Raw genomic sequence first — 22,446 nt, 5'->3', positions numbered from 1 at the left:
TGCGTGTTTCTAGCTGAGGTGGGTCAACATTCCGCCTTCTTGTTTCAGTTTTCATACTGTAACAAGTATTCTTTTCATGGCCTGTTTAGTGCCATATTTTTCATATATTTGTGCTTTTGTTGGTGAATCCCATCTTTAAAATGTCCCCCAAGTGTAGTATGGAAATGCTATCTAGCATTGCTGAGTGCAAGAAGGCCACAATGTGCCTTATGGGAAAATATGTTTATTAGGTAAATTTTGCTAAGTGAGTTATAGTGCTGTTGGCTGTGAGTTCAGTGTTAATGAATCAACAATGTATATTAAGTAGGGTGTTTTTCAACAGAAACCCATAAAGCAAGGCTATGTATTGATTGGTTGATGAATGTTGTGACCAGAGGCTTGCAGGAACCTAAGTCTGGCATTTCCTCTAGAAGCAATTGTTCAGTATTTGCTCACTCAGTGTTTGTGGTGATTTTATGGTGAATAACTAGAATCCGCTACACCTGTGAATCGTTTTCTAGCTCATGAATGAGCCAAGGAAAATACTGTGTATCTTAAAAAAACCACATGCACAATTACAGGCCTGTCAGTGGACTGATTAAAGGGTAGTCAGTACAAGAGGTGGTATGTCAGAATGTTTTGAAATACTGATGTAAAAATCACTGCAATTAGCAATGTGCACGGGAAACAAAAACATGAAGCCTATCTTAAAAATTTTGGTTTTGAAGTGTTGGAAAGGCAAAATGACAATAAAACTAGTTCCCACTTAGTAACAGTGCATTTATCTTAAGTTAAAGGAATAACTTTTTGCCATTGGGAATGGCTATAGATGTTTTTTGAACTTGGGAGAAGTTGAGATGTGCTAATTGTTATAGGCCTAATATTTTAGTACCTTAAGAGAGAGATAAGTACTTCCACAGAGATATATTTATAGATGAAGTGTTGGAAGAGGTGGAAAGGAAAAAGGACAAGTAGAGGCTGACACGGTGGCTCATGCCTGTAATCCCAGCACTTTGGGAGTCCGAGAGGGGTGGATCACCTGAGATCACGAGTTCGAGACCAGCCTGGCCAACATGGTGAAACCCTGCCTCTACTGAAAATACAAAAATTAGCCGGGCATGGTAGCGTGCCCCTGTAGTCCCAGCTACTTGGGAGGCTGAGGCAGGAGAATTGCTAGAATCCAGGAGGCGAAGGTTGTGGTGAGCTGAGATGGTGCCACTGCACTCCAGCCTGGGTGACAGAGTAAGACTCCATCTCAAAAAAAAAAAAAAAAAAAAAAGGACTGAGTAGAGCCAGTAGAACCAGAAGCTGACATCTAGATAGATTTCTTTTTTTTTTTTTTTTTTTTTTTTGAGTGGAGTCTTGCTCTGTCGCGCAGGCTGGAGTGCAATGGCATGATCTTGGCTCACTGTAACCTCTGTCTCCTGAGTTCAAGCAATTTTCACTGCCTCAGCCTCCCGAGTAGCTGGGATTACAGGCACCTGCCACCACGCCTGGCTAATTTTTGTATTTTTAGTAGAGATGGGGTTTCTCCATGTTGGCCAGGCTTGTCTAGAACTCCTGACCTCAGGTGATCTGCCTGCCTCGGTCTCCCAAAGTGCTGGGATTACAGATGTGAGCCACCGCGCCGGGCCTAGAGAGATTTCTTGAAGCAATTGAGCTTATAGTTTGGGTTGGAGTGAAGAGGAGAGTCCCAGAAGAAATTACTACAAGGGAATTAACATGTGTGGAGTGGAGCAGTGATTCCCAAACCAGAGAATCTGAGTCAGGTTTTGAAACTGTTGAGTGGAAATCACAGTAAGTATTATGAGTTTAGAGGGATCCAATTGGTAAAGACCAGTAAGGATCAGGTATTTAAGTTACAATAAAGAGGTCCTTGGAAACCTCTTTTGAGAAAGGGAATGAATGCCAGATTCCAAACAGTATTTTAAGGAAACGGTTTTTGCTTCTCTGTCAGTTTGCTGGGGAAAGCAGGGCTTGCATAATTCAATAACCGTTGTTCATAACAGTGATGCCATTGGTTGTGTTTTTCTGTTACCAAAGTGCTTTTAGAAATGTTCCTGGGAACACTTCTATGAGATAGCTTTTATTATTCCCATTTTTCATAAGGGAAAATGGAGGCCCAGATTGTTGAGTAACCAGTTCACAGCTATTTGATGGCTGACTTGGGATTACCTTTTCTGCTACACTTCAGTGGTTTCAATTAAGGATTTGGACAAGAATTGTAGAATTGGAGAAGGAAAGAACAGCTGATTGTTCCTTTCTTCTAATAAGAGCTGATTTAAAAGTAATGGCCTAAGACCAACCGGAGCCAAAATTACAGAGAAAAATTTTGTTGACATTGGAAATTACATGATGAAATTCTTCAGAAAATCTTCCAAACGTTTGCATTGTTTCAACTTGTAATTTCCTCTTGCTCCCCCTGCCCCCCCACTCTTGGCCCTGAATCTGAAGCAGTTTCCTCTTATCCCATACTTAACATTTTTAGGACAGGAACATCTGACATTGAATGATTCTAGTAAATCTGTCAGTGTTTGTAAAACAAAACACCAGTAACTGTCTCTCATTTGGAAAACCACTTCAACCGATCAAACCGCAGCTCAAATAAAATATTTTTAGCTCCACTTTTCATTTGAAATATAAGGTGCTGTAAGTGGCAATTATACAATTTTAGAACTGTGAGACACTTTAGAAAACATCTGTAGGTTTAAAAATTTAATGCCTTTCTCCCCCCACCTCAACCTGTTACTGTCTACTTGAGGAAATGGAGATTCAGATTCAACTTAATATTGTGCTGAACATACTGCAAGGTACATTTGTTAATTTTAAAGAAAATCCCAAGAAGTAGGGATTTTGTCTTATTTTTGATAAAAAGAGACAACCAAGGCTCACAGAGGTGATTATCTGATATGTAGCTTCTGAACAGTACTTTCTGCCTTTAGTTATGTGGCACTTTCCACAATATGCTGTTTTAATTGGTTCCAGACTAGGTCATACAATGTTACAGCTAGAAGGTACCTGGCAGATACTCTACCCTTTCATCCCTGGGTTCATATCTTAATCCTGCTGTTAGAACTGTGTGATATTGGGAGGTTGTTTATCCTCTCCATGCCTCAGTTTCCTTTTTTATATAAATGGGATAATGGTATACCTACATGAGTGGTGATTGTGAAGTTTAAATGAGTTCATATATGTAAAGTATCAAAAAAGTGCCTGCCATCAAATGCTCATTAAGTATTCCTGATAATTGCTGTGAGGAAACTGAATGTCACAGAGATTAAATTACTTGTAAAGATAATATTAGAGTAGCTGAATTTAAACTAGAATCTTTGACTGCTAGTACAGTTGTCCCTGAGTATTCCTGGTCCTTTGGTTCCAGGACCTCCCTCGGATACCAAAATCCATGGATGCTCAAGTCCTTGATACGAAGTGGCATAGTGTTTGCATATAACCTATGTATATCCCCCTATGTACTTTAAATAATCTCTAGATTACTTACATTTAATACAATATAGGTGCTATGTAAATAGTTGTTATACTGTATTATTTAGGGAGTAATGACGAGAAAAAAAAGTGTAAATGTTTAGTATGGCATCTTTTTTTTCCTGATTTTTTTTTTTGAGATGGAGTCTTGTACTGTCGCCCAGGCTGGAGTGCGGTGGCGTGATCTCAGCTCACTGCAAGCTCCGCCTCCCGGGTTCATGCCATTCTCCTGCCTCAGCCTCCTGAGTAACTGGGACTACATGCGCCCGCCACCACACCTGGCTAATTTTTTTGTATTTTTTGTAGAGACGGGGTTTCACCGTGTTAGCCAGGATGGTCTCGATCTCCTGACCTCGTGATCCACCTGCCTCGGCCTCCCAAAGTGCTGGGATTACAGGAGCTACCGCGCCTGGCCTGATTTTTTTTTGTTGTTTTTTGAGACAGAGTCTCCCTCTCTGTTGCCCAGGCTGGAGTGCAGTGGCACAATCTCTGCTCACTTGCAACCTTTGCCTCCTGGATTCAAGTGATTCTTATGCTTCAGCCTCCAGAGTAGCTGGGACTACAGGTACACGCCACCATGCCTGGCATTTTTTTTTCCTGAATATTTTAATCTGTGGATGGCTGAATCCATGGATGCAGAACCCATGGCTGTGGAGGGCTGACTGTGTTGTACATCATGCCTTGCAAAGGATTTTCAAGCAATTTATGTGTGTGGTCCTCATTATGGCCCTATAAGGTCTACAGGTCAAGTGAAGAAAACCCTCAGATCCCTAGAGTTGGTTCCTAAAATTAAGATTTTCAGTGCTATGTACATGGCTGTCATTTATATGGTAGAATGTATTTCAGCTTCTTAAAATAAAGCAGACTTCTCATTTAACAAGACAGAACTCTCCCTTTCTCCAGCCTAGCCTCTCCCTTTGGCCAAGAGACCTTTCTGAAGTGAGCTTCATGTTAGAGGGAAATTGTGAATCTCAGTTTCTACTTGAACAGCCATGTGATCTCTCTTGTCTTGGAAATCAAGTTGCCCGTGTGTGTTTTCCCACTGTAAAACTTCTACCCTAGTTTCCTCCTCCTTTTGGGGATGATGATGATCTCAGCATTGCTTACTATAAAGGGATTCTATGAAGATCAGGTAAGGGAGTCAGTGTTTATGAAAACATACTGTAAGCCAGGCACAGGTTATGCAAGCCTTTAGTCCCAGCTACTTGGGAAGCTGAAGTGGGAGGATCACTTGAGCCCAGGAATCAGGCATTTGAGGCTGTAGTGTGCAATGTTAGCACCATGACTAGGCACTGGACTCCAGCCTGGGCAATGTAGTGAGACTCTGTCTCTTAAAAAAAAAAAAAAAAAAAAAAAGAGGCCAGGCACAGTGGCTCACATCTGTAATCCCAGCACTTTGGGAGGCCGAGGTAGGTAGATCACTTAAGGTCAGAAGTTTGAGACTAGCCTGGCCAACATACTGAAACCCTGTCTCTACTAAAAATACAGAAATTAGCCAGATGTGATAGCTCATTCCTGTAGTCCCAGCCACTCGGGAGTCTGAGGCATAAGAGTCACTTGAACCCGGGAGGTGGAGATTGCAGTGAGCCGAGATCATGCCACTGCATTCCAGCCTGGGTGGCAGAGCAAGACTCGACCTCAAAAAAAAAAAAAAAAAAGAAAAAGACATTGCAAACTGTAATTTGAATTATAATCTAATCATAAAATGCCAGAAGTCTGCTTATTTTGTTTCTCTTCCCAGAGGGAGCCCATGCCCACTGCTTGAGTCACCTATTACCAGAATTATTTTAGTCTGTGGAACCAGTAGTAGGCAGTGGTATATCTTATCCTTGGAGAAATGAGCATGTGGAGGCTTGGTCTTGGTCCCGTTTTGGAAGTTCTTCGTTCATGTGATACCCTATTCTGGCAGGATTTCTAAACTTAGGTACTAAAGGTCAGATCTGGAATGATCCTGAGTACAGTCGCTTCTGTCCCTGTGGAATTAGAGTGTGCCACCCTCCTGGCATATGGCTGCAAGCCAGATATGATATTGTGAGAGAAGAAATATGTATTTGGTCTTTATCCCTGGTTCCTGGCACAGAGCTCTTGAAACCCTTGCAAAGTGATTGGAGTGAGAGGAGTGTCTTTTGTTATTTATAATAAGCCCCTTTCAACAATATGTAAGTTTATGGGTTTTTTTTTTTTGTATAGCCGGGGGTCTCACTTTGTTGCCCAGGCTGGTTTCGACCTCCTGGCTTCAAGTAATCCTGCTTCGGCCTCTCAAAAATGCTGAGATAATAGGAGTAAAGGCATGAGCCTCTATGCCCTAAGCAATGAGTTTGTGTTAATAAGGTGACTCTTGGAGGGTAGAGGCTGGTTGCTAGAGGAACAAATATGTGAGTAGAAGGTTGGAACTTGTAGCTTCTCCCACTCCTCCCTGACTTTTGGAAGGGGAGAGGGGCTGGAGATTGAGCTAATCACCAATGGTCAGTGATAGTCAATCATGTCTACATAATGAAGCCTCCATAGAAATCCTTGGGTTTGGAGAACTTCTGGGTTAGTAAATATGTCAAAATGTAGGGAGGGTGGCACACCCGGAGAGCAGGCTCCCACCCCATACCTCGTCTTTTGCATCGCTTCCATTTGGCTCTTCTTCCCGAGGCGTATCCTTTATAATAAACTGATAAACGTAAGTGAAGTGCCTCCCCGAGTTGAGCCGTGCTAGCAAATTATTGAATCTGAGGAGGCAGCTGTGGGAATCCCCAGTGTATGGACAAGTTGGACAAAAGTGTGAGTAACCTGGGGACTCACTACTTGTGATGGGAGTCTGAAGTGGGGACAATCCTGTTGGATGGAGCTGTGAGGTCTCTGCTGACTCCAGGCAGTTAGTGTAAGAATTAAGTTAAATTGTAGGACACCCAGTTGGTGTCTGCAGAGAATTGGAGAATTGCTTGGTATGGAGACCTCTTGCCCCTGCACATTTGGTATCAGAAGTGGAGTGTTGAGTATAGAAAAAAGAGTTTTTCATCTCTACCAGAAGTTCTCTGAACCCTGTCATTTAGAATTTTTATGGAGGCTTATGGTTGGCATGATTGATTCAATCACTGGGTACTGGCGATTGGCTTAGTCTCTAATGAGGTGGGGATGCCGTGAGGAGTTGAGGTTGAATTCCAACCCTCTACTCCTGTGGTTGGTTCCTCTGGCAACCAGCCTCCATCCTGCATGAATCACCTCATTAGCATAAACTCAGGTATGGTTGAAAGGGGCTTATTATGAGTTACAGACAGCCTCATCACTCAGAAATTCCAAGGGTTTTAGGAGCTCTGTGCCAGGAACTAGAGATGAAGACCAAATATGTATTTCTAATTATATGACCGTCACAGGTATATTCTTTGCCTTCCATGTAGGGAGTATGATTTAGATTCCTGACAGATTATTTTTTTCTTTCTCTAGAGGAACCAGACTAGCATTTCCCAGTGGGTTCCAGTATGCAGCCGATTGATACCTGTGTCTTCTACCCAAGTACAGGGTGGCAGGGCTCTGTCTGGCACTTCCCAGGTAAGATTTGTTGTTCTTTTGCTTAGTATGAAAAACTTAGTGTTTATGTGCAAATGTCATGTATTTATAGATTAGCCAACCAAATTGTGTGATGGAAAAACCTCATGAGACCACTCTGGGTCTCTGTGGTGCCAGCTTAGGACTGATTCCTAAAGTATGGTGTCTAGGGCGTTGCTTCTAAATGCCCTAGCAGTGGAACTTAGCCTAGGATACCATGCTACAGTCTGATGATTTTTACTGTTAGGGAGTATTTCCAGATATTCATCTCCGAGTTAACCTTTTTCAGTTTTCTTTTTGTAGCCGCCTTGTGCTACTTTTATTTGGGCGTGAGAATTATTTCTTTTTCCTTTATATGAATATGAAATCCAAGAAACAATTATTTGAGGTATTCATTTACCGTTGGCCACCTAATTCATTGTAATGTAGTTCACCTTGGACCTTGTGTGAGGGCTTTTCTCCCCTCCTGATTTTTGTTAATAATACAAATAATTTAGTAATAAGGGAAATAAAAATCACCTACAACTTCAAATCTGAAAACGTCAGTATTTTCATCTCTGCTGGTTCTTTTATAGCCTGTGTGTGTGTGTGTGTGTGTGTGTGTGTGTGTGTGTTATATGTATTTTATTCCTGAAGTACCCTAACAAATGTCCACAGAATTTTATATTCTGGTACTTTTTCACTTATTAGAGTGGACATTATTCATATTGTTTTGATAGACTTTGTAATTAAAAATTTAATGGCCATATAATATTTTATTTACTTAGTCTTTGATATGAAAATCTTTTCCTTTTTTTTTGCCATTATAAGCTTTAATTTTCTTACCATTGTCTTAGCACATATTTTTTTCTTTTTTTTTTTCTTTTTTTTTTTTTTTTTTGAGACAGAGTCTCGCTCTGTCGCCCAGGCTGGAGTGCAGTGGCCGGATCTCAGCTCACTGCAAGCTCCGCCTCCCGGGTTCACGCCATTCTCCTGCCTCAGCCTCCCGAGTAGCTGGGACTACAGGCGCCCGCCACCTCGCCTGGCTAGTTTTTTGTATTTTTTTAGTAGAGATGGGGTTTCACCGTATTAGCCAGGATGGTCTCGATCTCCCGACCTCGTGATCCGCCCGTCTCGGCCTCCCAAAGTGCTGGGATTACAGGCTTGAGCCACCGCGCCCGGCCGCACATATTTTTTTCTTACTTTTAATTACTTATTAAATTTCTAGGAAGGCATACCTTGGGTCAGAGTATGAACGGTTTGCTTCTTCAAGAAGTTGTTTTAATTTATGCTACCATCAGCAGTGTATATATAACTAGTTTTTCATCATTACCTCTCTCAAGTTGAGTTTTTTTTAACTTAAATAAATTGGTAGAAATGTTACCTTGTTTTACCTTGTATTTCTTTGTTTAGCTCTCAGGGTTATGTATATTTTCTGTGTTGATCAGTTGTTTTTCAGTTTGTGAAAATTGTATGCTTATGGCATTTCTCCATCTATTGGGAACTCATTTTTCTTACCAATTTATGATTTTTATCTGTAGCCATTAACTTTCTTTTTCATATTTGATGCAATTAAAATATGTTTGCTATATGTAATTATATATATTATATAATTTATGTAACATATATAATCTACTTTAAAATTCCCTCCAATTAATGTGTAAGCCCTGCCCTTCTGAGGACATCTTGTTTTTTTCTTGTATTTTCTGGTCTTTTCACTATGCCTGGCACAGAGTAGTCACTAAGTGTGTGTTGGATGAATGGAGAATGTGCCTGTACAGAAGAGGCATCCACTTTGGGTAGTTATGCAGGTATTTCTTTTCAGAGTTGGGGCTGTGTTCTGTTACTTTTTGTACAAAATTTTAATAGCATTTGTTATTTGTATGTGCGTAGATGGTAGGGGAAAAGAACGCATTATATGAATCTCTGACTTGTGCCCTACTCTTTGAGTCAGTAAACGTTTCTTGAGCACCTAATATGTACCAGGTGCTGTATTAGGCTCTGGGACAACCTTATAGCAAAGCATTTATGTAAATAACTCAAGGTGGTTTATCTCATGCTGACCAGATGTAATTTTAGTCATTGTAAATCAAATGGACCTTTTGTTATATCGACTGTAACTTACTGGAGTATCTTCCTATCTTTGAGGTCCCCTGGTTGTAAACTTCTGCTTCAGAATGGCATCCTCAGATACATGTCTCACAGGGAAGAAGGTTTGGCTCAGAATGAGAAAGAGTTTTGTTAATTAGAATTGTGCATAATGGGATGTGTGGGCTGTGTTTTTCACGTAGTAAATTTACTCTTACTGGAAATATTCAGGCAGTGGTAGGATGAATGTATGTCAAGGGCCTGACATAAAGGAATCCTTCCTTGGATGAGTGGTAGTATCAGATATCTGTAAGATAATGTCCAATGCTATGATCCTATTATTGTTTTCTTTCTTTTTTTTTTTTTTTTGACGGAGTCTTGCTTTGTCACCCAGGCTGGAGTGCAGTGGCGCAATCTGCACTCACTGCAAGCTCCGCTTCCCGGGTTCACACCATTCTCCTGCCTCAGCTTCCTGTGTAGCTGGGACTACAGGCGCCTGCCACCACGCCCGGCTCATTTTTTTAAATGTATTTTTAGTAGAGACGGGGTTTCACCGTGTTAGCCAGGATGGTCTCGATCTCCTGACCTCGTGATCCGCCCGTCTTGGCCTCCCAAAGTGCTGGGATTACAAGCGTGAGCCACCACGCCCGGCCCTATTATTGTTTTCAAAGAGCTAGAGACATACTTTTAGCTTTGTCTTAATTAGCCTCTTGAAGTTCTGTCTACTTAAAAATATTTTTAAAATTTTGAAATAATTTTAGACTTATATGTAAAAGTAGTAGCATTCCCAAATAGCCTTTATCTGGCTTCACCTAATGTTAACCTCTTATATAACCATGGTGCAGTTACTGAAACCAGGAAGTTAACATTGAAATAATACTATTAATGAGTCTATTTGTTCCAATTTTGTCAAGTTTTTTTTTTTCATGAATGTCCTTTTTTGGTCTGTGATAACAAATCCAGTTGTCATATATTCTTAGTCTTCTCCAATCTGTTACATTTTCTTTTCTTTTCTTTTTTTTTTTTTTTTTAAGACAGAGTCTCACTCTGTCGTCCAGGCTGGATGACACTATCTTGGCAGTGGCACTATCTTGCTCACTGCAACCTCCACCTCCTGGGTTCAAGCAGTCCTCCCACCTCAGCCTCCCAAGTAGCTGGGATTATAAGTGTGTGCCACAATACCTGGCTGATTTTTGTATTTTTAGTAGAGACAGGGTTTCACCATTTGCTGAACAGGCTGGTCTCAAACTCCTGACCTCAAGTGATCCACCCCTCTGGGCCTCCCAAAGTGCTGGGAATATAGGCATGAGCCACTGTGCCTGGTCACATTTTCTTATTCTTTTTCTTCTCAAGATTTAGACACTTTTGAAGAGTACTAGTCAGTTATTTGTAGAATGTTTCTCAATTTGAGTTTGTGTAATATTTTCTTTTCTTTTTTCTTTATTTTATTTTATTATTTATTTTTTTGAGACAGTCTTGCTGTGTCACCCATGTTAGAGTGCAGTGGTGTGATCTCAGCTCACTGCAACCTCTGCCTCCTGTTCAAGTGATTCTCTTCCTTCAGACTCCTGCGTAACTGGAATTACAGGTGCCCACCACCACACCCAGCTAATTTTTGTATTTTTAGTAGAGAAGGGGTTTTGCCATGTTGGCCAGGCTGGTCTCGAACTCCTGACCCAGGTGATCCGCCCGCTTCAGCCTCTCAAAATGCTGGGATTATAGGTGTGAGCTACCACGCCTGACCTTTCTAATATTTTCTTATAATGAGATTGAGGTTATGCATTTCTGGCAAAAATGATGTTATTCCCTTCTCAGTGCATCATATCAGGGGATATATAATGCTAGTAGGTCTTATAACTTTGGCCACTTGGTTACATTGGTGTTTGTCAGGTTCCTGAACTCTAAAGTTAGTATTTTTCCTTTGTAATTAGTAAGTATCTTGTCAGGAGATACTTGGAGACTGTGCAGATACCCATTTCGCATTATACTTTTGCTTACTAATTTTAGCAGTCATTGGTGGTTTTTTTAAATGATATGTTGGCCGGGCGCGGTGGCTCAAGCCTGTAATCCCAGCACTTTGGGAGGCCGAGACGGGCGGATCACGAGGTCAGGAGATCGAGACCATCAGGCTAACACGGTGAAACCCCGTCTCTACTAAAAAATACAAAAAACTAGCTGGGCGCGGTGGTGGGCGCCTGTAGTCCCAGCTACTCGGGAGGCTGAGGCAGGAGAACGGCGTGAACCTGGGAGGCGGAGCTTGCAGTGAGCTGAGATCCGGCCACTGCACTCCAGCCTGGGCGGCAGAGCGAGACTCCATCTCAAAAAAAAAAAAAAAAAAAAAAAAAAAAATGATATGTTAACATTAAATTTATTGTCATAACCATTTGTAAGTGTACAGTTCAATAATGTTAAGTATATTCACATTGTTTTGCAACAGATCTCTATAAACTTTTTCATCTTGCAAAATTCTATGCTAAACACTAATTCTCTCCCCACCCCACTTTTCTACTTTCTTTTTGAGACGGAGTTTCACTGTCGCCCAGGCTGAAGTGCAGTGGTGCAATCTCGGCTCACTGCAATCTCTGCCCCCCAGGTTCGAGCAGTTCTGCCTCAGCCTCCTGAGTACAGGATTACAGGTGCTCACCACCACGGCTGGCTAATTTTTGTATTTTTAGTAGAGACGGGGTTTCACCATGTTTTTGCAGGCTGGTCTCAAACTCCTGACCTCAAGTGATCCACCCACTTCGGCCTCCCAAAGTGCTGGAATTACAGGCATGAGCCATCACCCCTGGACTTGTTTCTGTGATTTTGACTACTTTAGGATACTTCATGTGAGTGGACTCATACAGTGTTTGTTCTTTTATAACTGGCGTATGCTTATTTCACTTAGCATAATGTCCTCAAGGTTCATCTATGTTGTAGCACATGACAGGATTTCCTTCTTTTTTTAAGGCTGTGTACTCTTCTATTTTATATATATACATTTTCTTTATCCATTTGGATCAACGGACATTTGGGTTCCTTCTGTCTCTTGGCTATTGTGAATAATGCTGCAGTGAACGTGAGTGTACAAATATCTTAGAGATCCTGCTTTGAATTCTTTTGGATATATACCCAGAATTAGGATTGATGGATTATATGATAATTACATTGATGGTTCTTAACTGCAGTAATCATTATTGTGGTGTTTGTCTAATGATTTTTTATTTCCCTCATTCCTATGTTTATTAACTAGAATTGTATTGTAAGAAAGAGCTGTCACTTCTTCCCCATTTATTTATTTATTCAATTATTTATTTATACCAGTACGAGCTCATGGATGTTTATTTTCTTCTAAGTTATAATTCATTTTCTTCTTTTTTTTTTTTTTTTTGAGAGGGAGTCTCGCTCTGTTGCCAAGGCTGAAGTGCAGTGGCAAGATCTTGGCTCACTGCAACCTCCGCCTCCTGGGTTCAAGCGATTCTCCTGCCTCAGCCTCCTGAATAGTTTGGATTACAGGTGCAAGCTACCACGTCCAGCTAATTTTTGTATTTTTAGTAGAGACGGGGTTTCACTATGTTAGCCAGGATGGTCTCCATCTCCTGACCTCGTGATCCATCTGCCTCAGTCTCCCAAAGTGCTGGGATTACAGGTGTGAGCCACTGCTTCTGGCTTATAATTCATTTTCCAGTTAGTTATTTTGTTGATTAGATTGTCTCAGCTTGGGCTATTGGGAACACCTTTTTTTTTTTTTTTTTTTTTTTTTAATTATACTTTAAGTTCTAGGGTACATATGCATAAAGTGCAGGTTTGTTACATATGTATACTTGTGCCATGTTGGTGTGCTGCACCCATCAACTCGTCAGCACCCATCAACTTGTCATTTACATCAGGTATAACTCCCAGTGCAATCCCTCCCCCCTCCCCCCTTCCCATAATAGGCCCTGGTGTGTGATGTTCCCCTTCCCGAGTCCAAGTGATCTCATTGTTCGGTTCTATTGGGAACACCTTTATACATGCCCCCCATCATTTCTTGAATACTGTCTTATTTGCTGACACCACAAGATGTTTCAGGTTCGTGCTATATTTTCTTTGCCCTGGCACTAGATTCAAACATTTCTCCAAGGAGTCCGGCCTTTTTTTTTTTAAGATGGAGTCTCGCTGTGTTGCCCAGGTGGGAGTGCAGTGGTGCAATCTTGGCTCACTGCAACCTCCACCTCCTGGGTTCAAGTGACTCTCCTGCCTCAGCCTCACAAGTAGCTGGGGATTACAGGTGCACACCACCATGCCCAGCTAATTTTTATATTTTTTAGTAGAGAAGGGGTTTCACCATGTTGGCCAGGTTAGCCTTGAACTCCTGACCTCAGGTGATCCTCCTGCCTCCACCTCCCAGAGTGTTGGGATTACAGGCGTGAGCCACCGCACCCGACCCTAATTCCTTTTACTGGAGAGCAGTATTTAGAAATCAAGATCTGAGTATTAAGTGTGCATGAGCCTGTGTTGTTGAACTCTACTCAGACTTTTGAAGGCAGCTTGATATAGGGGACAGAACATAGCTTTGAATATATATTCTAGTCTTTAATGAACTTTACTTCTTTGAACCTTCATGTTCTAATTTCTAAAGTAGGAAAAAATAGGCCAGGCACAGTGGCTCATGCCTGTAATCTCAGCACTTTCGGAGGCCAAAGTGGGAGGATTGTTTGAGGCCAGGAATTTGAGACCAGCATGAGTAACACAGCAAGACCTCATCTCAACAAAAAATCAAGAATAGCTGGATCTCTGTGTTCCCAGGTACTCAGGAGGCTGAGTCAGGAGGATCCCTTAAGTCTGGGGGTGGGTCAAGGTTGCAGTGACCCATGACCACACCACTGTACTCCAGCCTGGGTGACATAGCAAGACCCTAACTCCAAAAAAAAAAAAAAAAAGAAAGAAAGAAATAGGAGGGCAGGTGTGGTGGCTCATGCCTGTAATACCAGCACTTTGAGAGGCTAAGGTGGGCTGATCACTTGAGGTCAGGAGTTTGAGACCAGCCTGGCCAACATGGTCAAACCCTGTCTCTGCTGAAAAAAATACAAAAATTTGGCCGGGCGCGGTGGCTCAAGCCTGTAATCCAACACTTTGGGAGGCCGAGACGGGCGGATCACAAGGTCAGGAGATCGAGACCATCCTGGCTAACATGGTGAAACCCCATCTCTACTAAAAATACAAAAAACTAGCCGGGCGAGGTGGCGGGCGCCTGTAGTCCCAGCTACTGGGGAGGCTGAGGCAGGAGAATGGCGTAAACCTGGGAGGCGGAGCTTGCAGTGAGCTGAGATCCGGCCACTGCACTCCAGCCTGGGCGACAGAGCGAGACTCCGTCTCGGAAAAAAAAAAAAAAAAAGAAAAAAATACAAAAATTAGCTGGGGTGGTGGCACACGTCTGTAATCCCAGTTATTTAGGAGGCTGAGGCAGGAGAGGAGAGTTGCTTGAACCCAGGAGGTGGAGGTTGTAGTGAGCCGAAATCGTGCCACTGCACTCCAGCCTGGGCGACAGAGCGAGACTCTGTCTCAAAAAAATAAAAAAAGAAATAGGAAAATATACTTTATAAGATTGTTGTGAGATAACATAAGTAAAACACCAAGCATGTAGGTAGGTACTAGGCATACAGGAGATCTTCAGTAAGTTGCAATTGCTATTTTTGTTGCTATTTATGTTCCTGTTACTTGGGAAAGTTTTCTCCTCTCTGTTTGAAATGAAACTGAAAAGAAAAAAAAAAAAAGTTGTCCTAAAATTACCTTTACCAAATTGCAACCTCTCCCTTGGTCTTAGTTTCCTCATCTGTGAAGTGAAAAGGTTGGACCAGAATATCTCTGAGATTTCTTCCAGCTCAAGTGCTGTTATTCTGAGTTACTATTTAGTTCTTCAGTTGCCTTTTCTCCAAGCTAAACAGCCTAAATTCCTTTTGACCTTTCCACTAGGACCTTTTATTCATCTCTTTGATCATTCCTGTGGTTCTTTTTTTGGATGTTCTCCAAAGTTGTCCTCTTTGAAAAAAAAAATATCCACCTAGTTTTTATTGAGTAGTGACTTCATGCCCAGAATGGTGTTGAGCACTGGGACAGAAAATGAAAGATGTATAAGATGGGCTGTGCCCTGGTGGAGCTTATAGTTGCTAAAAGGAGCAGACGCACACACCCATGGTATTCAAGAATTGCTTGAGTTCATCCCAGCACCCCCTTTCTACTTCTCTGCCTCTGTCATTCTTGTTTTTTTATTTTTATTTTTATTTTTTGAGACAGAGCCTCGCTCTGTCACCCAGGCTGAAGTGCAGTAGCATGATCTTGGCTCGCTGTAACCTCCACCTTCTGGGTTCAAACAATTCTCCTGCCTCAGCCTCCTGAGTAGCTGGGATTGCAGGCACATGCCTGGCTAATTTTTGTTTTTTTCGGAGGGGGGTAGAGATGGGGGTTTGCCATGTTGCCCAGGCTGGTCTCTAACTCCTGGACTCAGGCAACCCTCCCGCCTCGGCCTCCCAGAGCGTTGGGTTTACAGGCATAAGCCACCACGCCCAGCCTATTGATGTTTTTTAATCTAAGCAAAGGAAAAATTGAGGTCTTTAAGGGTCGAGTGGTTTTTTTTGTGGGAAGTGCAAGGACAAGAGTGGGTAGTACAAAAAAGTAAATGTGTGTGTTTATAAGTGTGTAGGTGTGGAGAAACTAGATGTTGTCTTTGATACTAGATACGTTGGTACTTTAGTAGTTCAATATAGTGTGGAATGTTAGCTCATGAATAATGGTAGGATAGAAATACAGTGGATGGTAGGACAGCCACAGAAGAAATCCACTGGTTACTCCTGGAGCTGTGAGGAAAAAGAAGGATCTCATAGAACCTAACAGAAGAGGACCCAACCCAAAGCACAGCTTGTGGAAACTGCTGTTGACTGTGTTCTTTGAACCAGTTTAAGTGCTTTGTGTTTTAGATGGACCATTGCATTGATGTATGTGATGTAATGGGGAGGTGTTCTGTGTTTAGTCTGTGTTTTACAAAGCCTGCTTGATACTTATGAATTAAAGCCTAAGTGTCCTTGGGACTGACCAGAAGAATCCTGACTAATCTTTTAATATCCTTGTTTGGAAAGAAAAGTAAATAGTAACATTCCACAATTAGAAATTCTATTTTTTCTTCATTAGGGTTAAATAAAAAAAATCATTTTCATTCCATGTGTTCCATTTCTTCTTGGAATAAACCAGAATTGAAGGCTCAGTCCTCTTCCTGCTCCCTCTCACCTCTTTTTATTGTAAAGGTAATAAAGCATTAGTGAGAGTTTGGAAGCTAGATTCTTTTATTTTATTTTATTTTATTTTTGCCAGAGTTATTTTGGCTATAGATTCTTACATTTATCCATAATTCTAACTGAACAAAATAACTCTCTGGTTTCTTGTGTGTTCTTTCTAAACTTACCTATATGCAGTCTATGCAGTCATGTTTTTAACCTATAATTTTATACATATTATAAGCATTTTTTCATTTTAACAATAATAATCTCTAAGTAAATTGTGCACTCTGAGTGATGATGATGTGTCAGTGTAGGTTCATACTTTGTATCAAATGCACCACCCTGGTGTGGGATGTTGGTGGCCGGGGAGGCTGTGCATGTAGGGGAAGGGGTATGTGGGAACTCTGCCCTTTCCAGGCAGTTTTGCTATGAGCCTAAAACTGCTGTTTAAAAAAAAAAAAAAAAAAATCCCAGCCAGGCACCCAGGCTCATGCCTGTAATCCCATTTTGGGAGTTCAAGGCATTTTGGGAGTTCAAGGCAGGAGGATCACTCACTTGAGCCCAGGAGTTTGAGGCCAGCCTGGGCAACATAGGGAGACACTGTCTCTACAGAAATACAAAAATCAGCAGGGTGTGATGACAGATGCCTGTAGTCCCAGCAACTCAGGAGGCTGAGGCGCGAGAATTGCTTGAGCCCAGGAAGTGGAGGTTGCAGTGAGCTGGGATTGCGCCACTGCACTCCAGCCTGGGCAATAGAGCCAGACCTTGTCTCAAAAAACAAAAACAAAACAACAAAAAATCCTCAGTGGATACCTGATTTTCCACTGAGTGACTGAACTTTAATTAACCATCTCCTTAGTGAACTTTCCTCCCAGTTTTCATTCTGTATAGTATCTGGCACATAATAATGGCTATTTTATTGCCAAATTGCTTTTAAATGCAATGTGAACATAAAAAAGGTGGCGATTGTGATCCAAACAATAGTGTCGATGATGATAGTGATGATGGAAACTTCTGCTATTTATTGAGTGCCTATTTTGTGAAAGGCACTTTATATATCTTATCTTCTTTCATCCTTACTGCAACTGAGGTTCAGTAAGTTTTCCATGGCCACTGAGCTTGTTGCAGGTGGCAGAAGCAGGTTTTAAACCTAAAAGTGACGGGTGTCTTTGTTTTTTTTTCCTGATATACTTCACTGCTGCCCATATTTAAATAGATACTTACTACAATTCTGTTTCCTAGAGTTGACTTAGATGTAGTTCCAGGTTTCCAGGGCTGAATTCTTTTTTTTTTGAGACCGATTCTTGCTGTGTTGCCCAGGCTGGAGTGCAGTGGCATGATACCTCCACCTCCTGGGTTCAAGCTATTCTCCTGCCTCAGCTTCCTGAGTAACTGGGATTACGGGTGTGTGCCACCACACCTGGCTAATTTTTTGTATTTTTAGTAGAGATGGGGTTTCACCATATTGGCCAGGCTCTGGAACTCCTGACCTCAAGTGATCCACCCGCCTCGGCCTCCCAAAGTGCTGGGATTACAGGTTTGAGCTCGCCACCCAGCCTTTGAATTCACTCTCTCTTTTTTTTTTTTTTTAACAAACAAGGTCTTGCTCTTGCTGTGTCACCCAGGCTGAAGTGATCATAGCTCCCTGCAGCCTTGATCTCCTGGGCTCAAGTGATCCTCCCACCTCAGCCTCCTGAGCAGCTAGAACTATAGGCATGCACCACCACACCCAGCCAATTAAAAAATTGTAGAAATAGAGTCTTGCTCTGTTGCCCAGGCTGAGTCTTAAACCTCTGACCTCAAGCAGTCCTCTCACCTTGACCTCCCAAAGTGTTGGAATTACAGGTGTGAGCTCTTGTGCTTGGCCCAAATTCTTTTATTTCTTCAGGTATTCAACAGATATGTATTGGGCATCTGCTATGTAGTAGACACCCTTGTAGGTGCTGATCTTAGATCTTCTTGGTGAGCTGATCACTGGGAAGTAGGCTAAGTAAGGTTGGAAAGATCCTATAGTCTTTACTTTGAAACAGCTCTGCTCAGATTAACCCTGTAAGTGCTCAGTGTTGCATAGATCTATGTTTCTATTCTTCAGTGGCCCCAGATGAGCCAGTCCCGAGTATGTGGATCAGAACAGATTCCTGGAATAGACATACAGCTGAATAGGAAGTATCACGCCACACATAAGGTGAGAATTATCAGTGCATTCTACGTTTATAGAGTGCTTTCACACAGGTGTTCTTTGGATCTCAACAAAATTGTTAGCTAGCTGAGTTTTAGCGAATGCAGAAGGTGAGGCTCAGGGGGTAAAGTGACTTGCCCAAGGTCACAAGGATGCTAAGTAAGTGGCAGACAAAATGAATTTTTTTTTTCAGGGACAAGATCTTGCTCTGTCACCCAGGATGGAGTACAGTGGTGCCATCATAGCTCACTGTAACCTCGAACTCCCAAGCTCAAGCTATCCTCCTGCCTCAGGCTTCTGAATAGCTGAGATTTACAGGCATGCACCACTGTGTACTGCTAATTTTTAAATTTTTTTAGAAACCAAGGTCTCGTTTTGTTACCTAGGTTGGTCTCAAACTCCTGGCTTCAAGCAATCCTCCTGCCTCAGCCTCCCTAAGTGCTGGGATTGTTTAAAAAATTTTTTTTAACAGATGAGGCCTTGCTCTGTTGCCCTGGTGGAGTGCAATGGCATGATCATGGCTCACTACAGCCTTGAACTCCTGGGCTCAGGTGATCCTCCCACCTCGGCCTCCCAAAGTACTGGAATTACTGAGATTATAGGTGTGAGCCACCATGCCAGCCTGAATATTTGGACCTATTCTTCCATTGTCTTGTCTGGAAAACACTTAAGAGGAAAACGTATGAATTTTTTACATGTTAAAAATAAAGTGATATTTAACTTTTGGATAATTTTTTATTGGTTAAATAGCTTGCCTTTGCTTGGAGAGGGTTAACATTAGAACAGACTTTCCTTGGAGGTTATTTGCAAACTACAAGACTCATATTTTCTGTAGTCATTAATAAAATTTGTGAAACTCTTGCATTTACTTAAAAAATGCAAGAGTTTAAAAACATTCAGTACTTGATTGCAGTTTTGAATGACTTTTGACTGCTTTCAGGCAGTATTTTTTTTTCCTTTTCCTATTACATCAATAAGCATAGAATGTTTTACTTCTCAGAATTGTTCTTGGGAGATGGGGGTCAAGATTTCCTTTTGAAAGTCCTCTTTTTGATAGAACTTTTATTCTAATACCCCACATCCGTCATCTGCTAGATATGGGTTAATAGACATACAGTCAATGAGGTGGGCATGTCTTGCTCTGAAATTTGGAGGGCATCTATTAGGTGCAGTTCCAAATGTGTTTTCACTGAATGATAAGATGCTTAAAAAATGAAAATTAAAAATTGTAGGTGAAAACAAAAATCTAAGCAATAAAAATGCCCTCAGCCCGAGCACGGTGGCTCACACCTGTAATCCCAGCATTTGGGGAGGCTGAAGCAGGAAGATTGCTTGAGGCCAGGAGTTTGAGACCAGCCTAGGCAACAGGCTGTGGATCCTGCTCTCCACAGAACAACAGGCCGTGGACCCCACCTCCACAGAAAATTTTAAAAATTGACTTGGCGTGATGGCATGCACCCGTAATCCCAGCTGCTTGGGAGGCTGAGGCAGGAGGATCACTTGAACCCAGAAGTTTGGGCTGCAGTAAGCTATGATTGTGCCACTTCACTCTAGCCTGGGTGAAAGGAGGAGACTCTGACTGTATTTAAAAAAAAAAAAAAATTCTCTCAGACCTGATGAGGAACAAAGCATTCTATTAAAATTTTTTTGCAACTAATTTTAGTTTCTTTCTTTTTGATTAATCAGCTTTCTACTACCAAAGGTTCCCCACAGCCTGTTGAGGAGAAGGTTGGTGCTTTCACAAAGATAATAGAAGCCATGGGATTCACAGGACCTTTGAAATACAGTAAATGGGTAAAGTCCTTTAAGTTCTTCTCATTTTTCCTTTTGGGCATTGTGCTTTCTGCTCCTCATAGATTTTTTAAAGCTTCTGCATTGCTTTCATGGAATTCATACATTATTTTGGATGTGAGGACGATCTGGCTGTGACATCTGTCACCGCATTGATCACTAGGGTTGATTCGGCTGATCTGGCTGGGTAGGCAGGTGTTCCCTTCCTTCCTGACCACTCCATGTGCGACCTTTTTGAAGCTGTGTTCTTGGTTGAAGAGGATGACCTTCTCCAATACAGGAGGACCCTTCTTTGATCAAGGGTATATAAGTAGCTGCACTCCACTGCCAGAACCTCTGAGTAAGCTCTCAAGGTCCATCTATTATTCTGAGAACTTCTCCAAAATATCTCTGCCCATGTGCCACAACCCCTCACTGCTTCCAGTCAGATCTATGCAACATGTGGGACTGAACTAGTCCCTCCACCTGATTCCTTAGAAGCGTCTCATAGCAGCAGGCATGGCAACAAGACTGGGCTTTCCAGGTCCTTGCTGCATGTTATGTCATATATAGACGACTTCTGAGGGGTCAGATGGGCCAAATGTTCTGATGGGCCACATTCTTAAGGAAGCATTACTTTCCGATGAGCCTATATTTTATAAGGGATTTTCATTAAAATTTTACTAATCAGCATCTTTTTATTAAGTAATTAAGCCCACGATCTATTGTAATTCTTATTATGGAGGGATATTTGTTAGCTGTGTCAATCCCAGTCAACTCTTGGCCTAGCACATTATCTGTTATAATAGTAGTGGCTGTAAATGAATGAATGTCCTCTCTGCCTCAGATGTATACTGCCCCTGGGCTTTTATAATAATACCTCTGACCAATTATAGAAATAAAACATCAGCAATTCAGTTCTTCTCAGACCACTTATCTCCTAGAACAGGTTGAGCATCCCAAATTGGAAAATCGGAAATCCAAAATCTAAAACGTTTGGAGTTTTTAGACATGATGCCCTAGGGAAATGCCCATTGGAGCATTTTGGATTTTTGGATTTGGGTTGCTCAGCTGGTTAAGTGTAATGCAGAGAATCCAAAATCCCCCCAAATCCAAAATTCAAAACACTTCTGTTTCCGCACGTTTCAGATAAGGAGTACTCAACCTGTGATACCATTTCTCTCTATCACTATGGCAGAAATGCCTTTTAATGCCTTTCAGGGTTGCTGGAATATTGGGTAAGCCGAATCGGTCATAAGTCAAAGCAAGCCCACTCAAAGCAGTAGGGAAGATGTTTCTAGAAAATATGAAAGCTTTACTCAGAACAACCAAGTAATGCCAGTTACACCATTTTAACAAGTTGGATTCAAATTCGAATTTCAATTTTATTATAGACTTCTACTTGTGGTTTCTTCTTATGGTGTCTGGTTCTCTTTCTAACAGTTCTCACTACAGCAAATAAGAGCTTCTCTCTATAATTACTCTTTTACCTGAATTCCGAAAAGTGAACAGTAATTCCACAAGCGTTTTGTTTTTAAAGGGCTTTGAAAAAATATAGAAAGAACACAAATACTGATAATGATATTCTTGAGTCCCTAAGGTATGAAGTATCTTCTTAATTGCCAATGAAATATTAGTTATGTTCTTTAAAGTTGTATTTTTTAATATCTTAATTTTTTGACACTTGATAATTGTTGGTATATTTGAATGTTTTTAAGTAGAATCTTTTCCCCTATTAAAAAAATGTGCTTATGGCATTTGGATTTACAAACTTAAAGTATATGTTTTGTTTGAAAATTAGAAATTAAGAGGGAAGTCAAAACAGAAAAAAGAAAAGAGAAACATTTACAGTTTTATTCATTTCTTGGTGATTGGGTTCCACTTGGTTGCTACCATATGTTTTGTATAGGCTGTTTTTTAATGATTCTAGAGGGAAAATTGACTATCATTTGGAGGATTACTAAATCATCAGGAAAATTCCTTCACTCTTTTATCCTAAGTTAGCCTCTGATTTTTCTTGGTTCCCTTGTGATATCAACTAAATCCCTGATGTTTGCATTTTAAAACTCTTTTATAATGTGATGGTTGTACTTTCTATAACCTTCATTTTATTTTATTTTATTTTTATTTTTATTTTTTTGAGACAGAGTCTCACTCTGTTACCCAGGCTGGAGTGCAGTAGCGCGATCTCAGCCTACT

At 41.3% G+C, this 22,446-nt stretch overlaps 1 protein-coding gene across 9 annotated transcripts in view; it reads left to right on the top strand.

Annotated features, from left to right (window-relative positions):
- The window catches only part of UQCC1 (ubiquinol-cytochrome c reductase complex assembly factor 1), a 110,176-nt gene that overhangs the window by 8,799 nt on the left and 78,931 nt on the right, over positions 1-22,446 (top strand). For 3 of the 9 annotated variants that reach the window (XR_012419304.1, XM_074005162.1, XM_005568824.4), the window contains exons 2-4: positions 6,895-6,999; positions 18,391-18,483; positions 20,164-20,271. Coding sequence is in view for 7 of the 9 variants with exons in the window: in XM_005568824.4 (XP_005568881.1) it covers positions 6,895-6,999; positions 18,391-18,483; positions 20,164-20,271 (306 nt within the window). In the remaining 2 variants the exon portion in view is untranslated. Of the gene's footprint in view, positions 1-6,894; positions 7,000-11,768; positions 11,895-18,390; positions 18,484-20,163; positions 20,272-22,446 lie in introns of all 9 variants that reach the window. The other 6 variants (XR_012419303.1, XM_045362820.2, XM_074005163.1 and 3 more) reach the window with 3 other exon arrangements.

Source organism: Macaca fascicularis, chromosome 10 (genome assembly GCF_037993035.2).
Source record: "Macaca fascicularis isolate 582-1 chromosome 10, T2T-MFA8v1.1".
Lineage (NCBI taxonomy): Eukaryota > Metazoa > Chordata > Mammalia > Primates > Cercopithecidae > Macaca > Macaca fascicularis.
The sequence above is the reverse complement of the archived record's forward strand: the minus strand, read 5'-3'. Positions and strand labels throughout refer to the sequence as shown.